The 12,288-nt window shown below is 32.7% G+C and overlaps 1 protein-coding gene across 1 annotated transcript; it reads right to left on the reverse strand.

Annotated features, from left to right (window-relative positions):
- Positions 1-3,000: 3,000 nt before the first annotated feature.
- LOC126722502 (F-box protein CPR1-like) lies at positions 3,001-10,644 on the reverse strand. The gene is made up of 4 exons (XM_050425660.1): positions 9,491-10,644; positions 3,527-3,719; positions 3,333-3,423; positions 3,001-3,168 (listed from the first exon to the last, which is right to left on the reverse strand). The coding sequence occupies exons 1-3, from the start codon at positions 10,642-10,644 to the stop codon at positions 3,379-3,381; spliced, it is 1,392 nt and encodes a 463-aa protein (XP_050281617.1). The 3' UTR covers positions 3,001-3,168; positions 3,333-3,378.
- Between the last annotated feature and the right edge of the window lie 1,644 nt (positions 10,645-12,288).

The raw sequence follows: 12,288 nt of genomic DNA on the forward strand, positions 1-12,288 counted from the left end.
TATATACTCTAATGGACGTTAGAAAAATTTTGGGGGGGCAAGGAGCCAAGTGGCTCCGCCCCTAGCTGCACTAATAGCTTTATGGTAGAGTTGTGGGCCTTAAGAGGCGGTCTTATTTTGGCCAAGGATCTCAATCTTAATAGCCTTATTGTGGAATTTGATGCTAAGAGTGTTGTTCAACTAATGAATAGTGATTCTTCCAATATGCTAATGGAGCCTCTTTTGACTGACTGCAGGACCCTTCTAAAAGCCATCCCCAACAAACGGGTTGAGCACACCTACTGCAAAGCAAATCATTGAGCAGATGCTTTAGCTAGAATAGGGGCTAGACGTAATTTTTCTTTTGTAGTTTTTGTAGAACCACCGCCTGTGGTGGAGTTTCTATTAGCTAGTGACAAAGCTAACACATTTTGTAATAGACTTGTTGCATCTAATATATAAATACCCCTTTCTGACCCAAAAAAAAAAAGTGTAATTTTTGCTTTGTTTTTATGGAATTGAAAAGATGAACAATTAGCTTTTTTCACATGGTGTTATACTTTTCCATATAAGTTAACAACAAACTTAATGTCAGAGAACAAAGTATAACAAAGATCATAGTTTAAAGTGCAAAACATGCATTCAAAAAGTTTATGGTTCAAAGTGTAATTAGGGGTATATTTAAAGTGGTAAAATATAATTTCCTTTTTTTAAATTTAATAAAGTATTTACGTCAAATATATATTAATATAACATTAATAAAAATTAAAGGATTCTTAACTCTTAAGTCCTAACCATGAAATCCTCAATTATGGTTTTTTCTAAAAATAAAAAATAAAAGTTTATATTAAAAATATTTTCTTATATATTTCTTGGATGTCTCATAAATTTATTTGGTTCAATGAGCTATTATGGCATAGGAGTAATTATAATTAGAGGAAAAAAAAAGTGCTTTCATAATTTAAAAAATTTTCCATTTGTATGAAATACATTAAATACTGTTCTCAAAAAAAAAACATTAAATGCACTTTAGATAAATGAGTAATGTATGGTATAAAAGTAATTTTAGGAAACTAAAATGATGTATTAGTCACAACTAGTAGGCCATTATTTAAATTTTTATATTTTTACCAAAAATAGAAGAAAAAAGGGGAATTTTTGGAAAGTCAAGAGGCGCCGGCCCCCCCCCCCCCTCCCCCCCGGCACCCTCTCTTTGTCCCCAAATGTATTTAGAGAGAAGAAAGACAAGCATTTTGGAGATGGTAATAGAATATATATATATATATATATAATACACTCTCAATATAAGATAGGGTAGGACATGGTGAGATAAGCAAAACCTATCTTTTTGCGTCACCTATTCAAAAGGAGGAAAATCTGCATAGGTAAGACGATTACACAATTTGGGACATTTTTGCCATCCCACCCAAATCATAGAAAGCGGAGAGAAAAAGTGGATGTAAATTTAAGATGACTTATGCCATTTACTCAAGTCAATGTTAGCAATATTTTTTTCACTGCAATTTATCATCTATATATGTAATCATTTATTAATGGGCAAAATTTAGAGAAAGTTCAATTAGAATTTAAAATTAAAATCTAATTTTGCACCATGTGTCTAAATTTATGTGGGAGCTACACCATAATTATCCACTTAAGTTTGTACCATGTGTCCACTTAAGTTTTTTAATTTGTGTCAAGTGAATTAATGGGTGCAAAATACTAAAAATCTAATATTAATGGAAAAAAAAAAAAAAAAACAATCACATATACTCAATAAAAATTATCATACAACAAAAATCACCACATGTCTATCTTATTAAAATTTAGAAAAAAAAAATGATCATAAGTAGTGTAAGGTCACAATTTGGGGCCCAAGCCCAACAAGTATGGGGTCTTGGTCCAAGGAGCCCAGAAACAATGAATTTATAGAGAGTGGACTACAGAACTGGGTCTTGGCGAAGTGGACAGTAGTTAAGGTTGGGCTACACAACAATTAGACGCAAATAAATCTTCTTAATGTCCATATATTCTCAGTCTGAGGAGATGGGATGATTGTCTACTGGTTCTTGCTCTAAGTCTCCAGTTATTTTATATTCCTTTCTTCTCCTCCCCTTTTTTTCGGTCCCTTTCCTCATGAGGACTCCCTTTCTTATATAGTCTCCTTGAAACCATCATGGCCTTACACTTGTTGATTATTTGGACCTTCACTTGAGTGCTTGTCCCATCGAACACCCCCTCCATCTTTCTATGAGTTGTGGTAGCCAAGACAGCACCGTTCACAGGTCTTCTCCACATTAATGCGGCCAGAAAAATAGCTGCAATGCATTTAATATGGCAGCTGCAACCTCTCCTTGGACATCTTACGTTTCCTTCTTTGCCATGAGTCTGTGGGACTCGTCCTTGTTACTAATGTCCGTTGGGGTGGGTCCATTTAGTAGGCAAAGTGCATGTTTGAGCCATACTCGTCACGTCCGAGGAGACATTTCTCCTCGAACTGCCCTTTAAATGTCTTCAAGCCCACGAGAACTGGGCTGGGAGCCCTTTTGGCACTCACATCTTTTCCTCAGACATGGTTGATCTTCCCATATGGAACCTAAGGCCCATTATATGATTTTGGGCCTTTACCCCTACAAGCAGTATTAAATTTAAGTAAGAATTTTAATATATGGCTAATTACGTTTACTTTTTAAAAAAAATAATTTGACTAATTATTAATATTTTATTGATAAAAATTGTGTTTAATTTTAAATTTATCTATACATATACATGTATTACAACTTACATGCTTTTTTCTTTTTTTTTTGTAATTTGACTGACTATTTATATTTTTATAATAAAAATTATGTTTAATTTTAAATGCATCTATACATTTGCATGAGTTGCATACTAGTTTATTATATAATAGGAGCATCACAATAATTCTAAACAAATTATTAGTTATTTCCTTTCATTTTTTGTCCAAGTAACGCAATTGCAAATACTAAACAATAATCAAACAATTAAACTTAAAACACACGATGCTCCAAATATTAAAGCTAATAAATACTCATGTATAAAATTAACATATTTGTTCCAAAAATAACATGATTACAACAAGTTGTTAAAATACACGACTAGAATTATGAAGTTCCGAAGTTCAACATAAATTTCTCCACACTGAGTGATTGTTCAACTTATATTTCTCATCTGCAACACAAATAAAAACATGTATTAATGGTTTTATTTATAAAAATAATAATTCCAAAACACAATTCAAACACCACAAATAATAAGAAAGTTTCTCATATAAATTATTTGCATATTTTATTACCATCAAACAAGTCCAACATTTTCCAAGTAATGAACATTACCACGAGTTGGCAATTCTTGGCAAATAGAAGAGGATTTTTGTCCAAGTTATGGCGAACCCACATTTCCAACACTGCTAATCATGTTTTTAACCTAAAATGACCAATAAATAAATAACTCCATGACTTAAACATTATGAAGAAACGTAAGAATAAAGGATAATGATATATGTATATAAGCATAATGTAGTTATAACCTGGTTACTCAATTGTTGAACAAACCGTAATGTCTGTGATTTTAAAGCCGCCCTTTCTGACTTTAGAGTGGAAATTTCCATCACTTTTGCTTTTAAAATGGCTATATCATGCTCTAGATGTAACATTTTCTTTTCGAGCTCATGGCTTGTTTCTTTATCTCGTCTCTCTTCCTCTGATACCACATTTATTAAACTATGCCAAGACAAATGAATTGTAAGAAATATGATATTTCAATCAATCAATCAAGCATATTTATAGCAAAACATATAATAACCGAATATATTTATTGTAAAGACAAATTCATTATAAGATATGCATAAATGCATAATTACCATTTTTGATAAAATACTAATTATCCACTACACTAATTGTAAGACCCTCAAAAAAAAAAAGGCCACTTCTCTATAACCCCCTTTAAATTTATCAACCATTTAGATAATGAGTGGCCAAAAGTCAAACTAATAATCAGTTGCATTATCTACATTTAGAATGTGAACGATGTCATTAACCTTCTAAAATCCTTTTATAATTCTTAACATTACAATATTTTCCAAAAGCCAAGAGATAGCCAAAAAAGTACAGCAATATCACATTCCCTATAAAAAATTCAGCAGCAAATGAACTTCAAATGAAGGATGTTAATTCTCCACTTGCCACTACAGTATAATGAACATATGAACTTAAATAACAATCCCCACACATAATCAGTAACCCAACAAAATGCCAAGAAGAAAAGCTGTACTTAACCTGTGATCCATCACAAAATGCCAAGTAGTCAAGTACCACTTAATATAAGAATAGAAATGAAATATAGAAGAATCTAAAGCTCCTAAGTAACAAATCAGAACAAACAAAGAAAGTTTCGAATACAATATATTTTAGCAAAAAGTAAAAACAGAGGGAAAAGGAAAAGCATACCCTTCTCCCTTTCTTTCTCTATACCAGTTTAACTCTTACTGTACACCATAAAATGGGAATACAAAATATTATGTAACCAATTATCAATCAAGGTAGTCAAAGGCGAAAGGCGACCTTAAGGCGCCAAGGTCTTGTATTGCCCGAGGCGTGAGGCAACAAAAAGGCGCTAGCCCGAGTAAAGTGAGGCACCAAATTCTTAATATATTTATTATATATATAGAACTTAAATCATATGTACCTAATGTAATATATTAAGTGTTTTTCAATGTGTAGCATGAAGAAATTAGGTCTACCAATTATTTCAAAATAGGATTAACATGGTTGAGGCTCTATCAATTAGTTCTAACAATACATTTTACAATAAGCTTCAATATAAAGTCTAACAAAACAACTTTGTAAATTAATTTAACTAGCAATAGGTTTTATAACATGCCTTTTGAAATTAATAGTCTAAAAATAGGTTTCACAACAAACTTCTATAAAAAAAAAAATAAAACAAATAAATAAATTTGAGGCTCTCGCCTTAGCGCCTTTTTCATGACTTAAGGCGGTCACCTTCCTCGCCTAGGCTCTAAAGGCGAGCGCCTAGCTTACCTTTGACTACACTGTTGTCAATCACTTGATTCACTCCTAAAATGGTGGAGCTGACAGTGAACTTGAGAAAAAGAAAATCATGCAAAGCTGTATCAAATAAAAACCATATCCAATAAGGCAATTTAAAATCCACATTATAAATAAATAAATAACCGATAAAATCACCCCATCAATTGATAAAACCAAGCATGCAATTAAAACCCATATCCAAAAGCTCGGGTTTGAAACTTGTTATCCTAATAGATCATCTAAATTAACCCAAAATTGCAATTGAAGAACCCAAATTGAAGTTTTGTATCCAAAACAACAAGCTAGAACCGATAATAAATTTACCAATATCTAAATAGTGGATTCCAATTCAGAAAACGTCAATGAATGGGATTCATATTTATTATTTAAAAGGACCAAATAATGTTATAGATAACCAAATATTGGCTCACATTGCTAAAAACATCCATAATCAAACCCACCAAAACAGCAATGCATTATTAAAACATACAAGACTTTAACACCCAAACCCCCATTTCTGAATGGCTTACAAACTGTCTTCCAATTTTTGATTATTCAATTGGTACAAGTGGAAGGGGCAAATTGAACCATGGTTCTCCTTATAAAGGAGACAAGGCAGTGCCACTGAGCTACAAGGCTCTTGGCCACAAACTGTCTTTCAGTTGAACAAATGAAATTTGACACCATCCCCTAACCCACCCCACAAATAATCCCATTTTAATTTCTCAAGACGATGAGAAAAAGTTACTAGAATGGGAAATATAGATAGGTAAACTAGATAGTGTGCTCTTTATCAAGGTGATTCTGCCTCCTTTTGATAAATAGAAATTTTCCCACCCTGCTTACCTTCTCCCTCTTTTTTCCAAAATTGGATATGGGACTAAGGTTTTTTTGTTATTGGTGTTATTGAAATCATATAAAAATAAAATAAAACTACATCATTTTAGTGTCACTAATGGCATAATCTCAAACAGCAACGGACATAAGGGCCAAATTAATAGTGATTGCAAACTTAGATGTATGAAATTGAAATAAAAAATAAAAAATTCAAAGACCAAAATAACAATTGACCCAAACTTAGAAGGTTTAATTTGAACTTTAGCCTAAATAATAATAAAAAATACCGTTATTCTTTTCATATGAGAGCCAATGTCATTCACATCAATAACAATTACTTCCAAATTTGCAACTATCCTTATCCAGAGGTTTATTCACGCCCCTTAATAACCTCAATCCAGAAAAAAAGTGAGCAGCACCAAAAACAAAAATAATTAAAGGTACATAATGACATATAACCAATCAGGTTTTTCTTAGCAAACCAGAGCAAATGCTCTTATTAACAAGACAACTATATGTTTAGACATAAAATGAACCACCAAATAACTGTTTTAAGCAACCCAAGGTCACAGTGACAAAGAACCACTTCTACTTCACTATTCACCAACGCTGTGTTTTCTTCAATTTTCAATGTGCTTGGAAATGATAGTTAATATTTAAAAAATAAATGCATTGATAATCTTCATTTATTAAAAACCTTCTCTTAATGCATCTCAAGGCACATTAATAACCTAGAGGTTCCATGTTACGCTAGTAGGACAATGTTTTCAAGAATAAAATAAGGGGAACCATTCTCCATTATTTTCTGACATTTTAAACCTTTTATGTTACACAATTGACCTAAGTTCCTACCATCAAATGAATAGAAAAAAATTTCCGAATTCATTTTCTTTCCCTCGATTATACATGAAACAAACAAAGCCAAAGTGCAATAACAATCCATTAGTTCCAGTACAAGAATTCCCTGTCCAGAAACAAAATTAGAAAGTAATGAACAATTGAACATATATACAACAATATCAGCTAGAGGAAGCAGAGAAAGTGTCAAATAATGTTGACTCTTAAGGATATATCATACTTTGTTTTGCATACATTTGAAATTATTATATTATGAATTTTAACCAAACAAAAATGCTTCTTTCAACATGTCCAAAGTTTATAAGGGACCAACATCACTTGTTAAAAAGTTACGTGAACTTTATCATGACACGAACACGGTGCTGGCAGCAACCACTAAAGACTCATAAGAGGCGAGGGAAGGCTAGTTCCAACCACAATGTATGGGTTCAGGCCAAACATTTAAATGTTCTTTTTTAACCACATAACTGCAGGTAGTGTCATGACGCATGTTAAGGGATTATCTCAATGATATAACTTAAATATAGTATGCAAGGTCCTCTCATAATGATCATCAGGAATACCTCAAATCATATGTCAATTTCTGATACTGAGTTCTGTATATGATTTTTTTTTTTTTTTTTTGATAAAGTAATAAAAATAAATAAATATAAAAAAAAGAGTCACCCAAGTATACAGGAAGTATACTGGGACTTTTATACATGACATATTGTTTTGCATCAATGTAAATTCATTAAACAGAAATAGTAAAACACATTTTTAGATTGAATGCAAAACAACATGTCATGAATGAAACACAGAATCAGAAGGCAATGACAGACATCAGAAAAATCATAGCAAGCCTCATGAAACGAAATGAGTAAAACACATTTTCAGCATATAAAAAAATACAATAACATCAGTCTTTCATTAATATTTATGAAAGATTATTGTTATAGTGGCTTGAGTGGGTTTTGTGGAAATAAAGCTCTATAATGACTACAAGTTAGAGAAAATTTTAATGTTAAATATGTCACTTAAATTCCAAAAACAAAATTTGTGGTGTCAATATCAAGGATTATCACCATATTAGCTTGGTTGGAAATGTTTATATGCTTATGGCAAAGGTGTTGGCTAATCTCTTTACCTAATCCAAAAAAAAAAAAAACAAAAACAAAAAAGGTGTTGGCTAATCACTTAAATGAACAATAGGTGTCCTGTGTTAGACCCAAATGCTTTCAATAAAGTTTGAAAAATCCCTTATTTGGTGTTTATTTCCAATAAATGTCTTTGAAAGCAAACTTGATGGCAGTGCTTTTAGAGTAATTTGTAGGCTGTACACTGAAATGAAATGTGATTATGTTAACTAGGGCTATTTCATATAACTGTTAGACAGACTCAAATTTGGTGAAAGTAGGAAGTGGGTTTGGATTTCTATTTGGACATTTCGGTTCTCAATCATGGTAAATAGAACCACAATTTTCTTTTCTAATAGTTCAAGAGGACTGAGACAATGAGGCCCTTTCTCCATGCTTCTTTTAATTTTGGTTATGGAAGTCAATAATATGATGTTACGCAAGGCTGTGGAGGGTGGGAACTTGGCTGCATTTCAAGTTGAAGGAGAAAGTGAAGGGTTTATGGAAAGCTCTCTTTTGTTTGCTCATGATACAATGCTATTTGTGATGTAAATTCTGATCAACTTGGCTATATCTGATGTTTTCCTTCTCTGTTTGGAAGCAGTCTCAAAATTAAGGGTTAACCTAAGTAAAACAGAGCTTGAACCAACAGGATAAGCGGAGTGTGTAATGAATCTAGGCTTAGTTTTGGGTTTTAGGGTGGTGACTATACCTACAGTATATTTGGGATTACTCCAGGTTTGTCCTTTACAACACAACCAGTTTGGAAAGCAATCATTGAAAAGGTACAAAAGAAACTAGCAAGTTGGAAGAAGCAATATTTATCAAAAGGAGGAGTGATCACTCTTATCAAAAGTACATTTATCTACACTACCAATGTGGGTAAATAATCTTTTCCATATCAACACAACCAAAATAAATAAATGCAGTGCTGAAAATAATTCTACATCATCTATTCAGCTAAACAAAACAGTACTTATTTTTGGGCAAACCCCATATTTATTACATTTTTACAACAAACCTTGAGGTTGCCACTAGGGTCATGCCGATGCAACTCCCACACTCAATACAATGTGACACATTTAATCAATTAAAACCATAAGAAAATGTCATGACTCTACCTACAGTTACATGGTTCTAAAAAGTTTTAAATGTTTGGTCTCATCTCTTTATATTTTTATAAATTCATCTTATACTTCGTTGAATGTACAATTGTGCAAATTAACATGTCATGTACAAAACACAAAATCAGAAGGCAATGGCTGATCATATCAGGAAAATCTAAGCAAGTCTAACGAAACAGGAAGTGTAAAACACATTTTGATATTGAATATGGATTAGTTGTGAAAAGTTCAGCGTATAGAAAAAGATAACAGCATCAGTATTTCTTTTATATTTACTGTTTCCAGCTTGCAAATGTTTAAGCTCATCATCAACGACAACCACAAAATTGCATTTAACAGTTCTGACCACTCTTTATAGCAAGTCGATAAGAGATTAAGATCCGAAAGCAGTATATTGAGATCTGAAGATGTTTACTTACAGCCACACAACATTCTCTAGTATATGCCAAGAATAAGATAGAACTGAGGAAAGTAAATGCTGAAATTTTGAGTTGAATCAAGCTTATACCTGTATTTCCTCTTCCTGCTCACTCTCCTTTTGGAAACTTTGCCATTCGGTTTGTCAAGTAAGACTAGATTCTCCATATAATTATCAACACAAAAATCGAATGGCCTCCTACAAATTCCCAAATTCTTAACTTGTTTGCTCTTAGGATCATATGAAGAGATCTCACAGTGAATTGGTAGTTCTGTCTTCACTAATATATTACCATTCTTCTGGAGACCTAATAGACGTCCTCCATTGAAATCAACAGTGAACTGTTTAGTCCAAGAATCAACAACACCATACTCTTTCATTACCCAAATGGAACAGCGCTTCATAGTGTTCTCAAGAGTATCATGACATAAAAGAGAAAGCGATCCCCCAATTACTGAGGTACGAACATAATCACTTGTACTGAATGCACCATTTGGCACAGATATCACGCGAAAAACCTCATCACCCAAGTCAAATGACAAAACTAATGGACACGACTTATTGTCCCTATCCTTCACTAAAAAATGGACAGCCCCATTTAAAGAAGCTGATGACTTCCAATCAACAAAACTAAACCCGGGCGAAAAAGAGTTGCCAGCCCTTGTTATTCTCCAAGAGCCCTCATTAAGAGAGTAAACCTCAACCACAGGTATTTTGGCTGCTTCAGACGTTTTAGTTCCATCTTGAAATACAATCCTCACCACCTTATAATCATTAGTCCGCGGATCGAACCCGAATGCGTTATAAGGGGATGTCTTGACAGTAATGCAAGGTTTTGGAAGGGTTATAAATTTTCTAATAGAGGGATTCCAAAGAACATAGCGCTCTATTTCAAAAAGACTGAACAATCCATTCACGGAGCCGATTAACTTAAAATGGAATAATAAACGAGACGTTAGTGGACAATCAATGTGTTGAATTTGATCAGATGAGGAGTCAATGGTATCGTCAATTAATTTGTAGCACTCTAAATCGGGATACAAAGGCAGTTTATCAACGCGTTGCCTAAAAATTAATTTGTTGGAGGAAAGTGAAAGTGATCGAGTGAGATGGGAATTGATGAAGGCAGAGGATTTGATTAGAGAGTTCCATGATTTAGAAACGCACCTGAATCGAATTAGGGATTTGACGGGAAGTCTTTGCAGAATTTCCAGCATCACTTCCTCCGGGATATAGTCTGACATTCCTAACCCTAACCCAATTTGAAGCTTTTTCTGAAATTTTCGATTTCAATTTCAAGCTAATTTGGTTCGACTGTTTCTATTTGTTTCCTTTTTGCACTGTTCTGCTTTGTTATAATCAAACAAATTAGCGCCAAGATTTTTAACTTTTATCTCAAAAATTGGGGGCAAGACTCCCGCCATTAAAAGTTGAAAACCCTCTAACGTACACAGTACACATTTATTTTATTTTATTTTTATATCCCCATCTATGCATCATTTATATTGTTTAGGGTGTGTTAATATACTGCTTATTTTGTTGAAATTGAAAAATTATTATTGAAAGTACTATAGACAAAGATAAAAATTAGTTAAAATAGTATGATAGGGCCATGAATAGGGTCAAAAAGTGCAGTGGGACCCATAATAGTAGCAAAAATAAACTAAATAGTGAAATAATTTTAATTTTTAGTCCTAATCCAAACGCACACTTAGGATCCATTTGGATATAGTTGAAAACTGAAAAACACTATAGCAAAATAATTTTTAAATGTGTGAATAGTACTGTGGGACCCATTTTTAATGAAAAAATTACTGAAAAGTAAAATTTGTGAGTCCGTGTGCAGTACATAATGTGCACTGATTGGCTGAAAAAAGTTAGAAAAGTCAAACTTTGCGGGTACTATTTATTGAACAGTGCATGAACAGTAGCTACAAGTCTCCAAAACGCGTGAAAAAAAAACAAAAAGGAAAAACGTAGACACAAATGCCCTGGAAATCTGCCCAATCCAAACATACTCTTAGCGTGCTCTTGGCTCTAGCTTAAAAGCCAATTTATTTTACTATTCAGTTTATTTTTTATATTATTTATGAGCCTACTGCACTTTTTAGTACAATTTGTGAGTTTCACTTTACTATTTCAACTAACATTTACATTTATTTACAATACTTTCAGCAAAATAATTTCAGTTTCAACAAAATAAGCGAATCTCAAACAGACTTTTAGTATGTACTCACCCTGAATAAATTAGAGTAAGATCAACCGAATGAATCAAAATGGATTGAATTCAATTGAACTAGACCAAATTGGATAGAAATGAACCAAATTGGAGTAATGAATTGTATTGGACCAAACTAGACCGAAATGGGTATGTTATCTTTATTCTTGAAGCTGATGAAAATGACATGTTTCTCCAAGTAGGAATGGAATTGGGATCTTCAACCTTGTCTTGAAAACTATATAAATATATATATATATATATATATACAGTACTTTCAACCAAAAAATTCCAGTTTCAACAAAATAAGTGAATCTCAAACAGACTTTTAGTATGTACTCACCCTGAATAAATTAGAGTAAAATCAACCGAATGAATCAAAATGGGTTGAATTCAACTGAACTGGACCAAATTGGACAGAATTGAACCGAATTGGAGTAATGACTTGTATTGGACCAAACTGGACCGAAATGGGTGTATGTTATCTTTATTCTTGAAGCTAATGAAAATGACGTGTTTCTCCAAGTAGGAGTGGAATTGGGGCTCTTCAACCTTTTCTTGAAAACTATATATATATATATATATATATTTATTTATTTAATGGATGGAAAGAAAAAGTTGATATGATCGTTGGTGTAGGCTCAACATAAGCGTAGTAATAATGAATGAT

Source organism: Quercus robur, chromosome 4 (genome assembly GCF_932294415.1).
Source record: "Quercus robur chromosome 4, dhQueRobu3.1, whole genome shotgun sequence".
NCBI lineage: Eukaryota > Viridiplantae > Streptophyta > Magnoliopsida > Fagales > Fagaceae > Quercus > Quercus robur.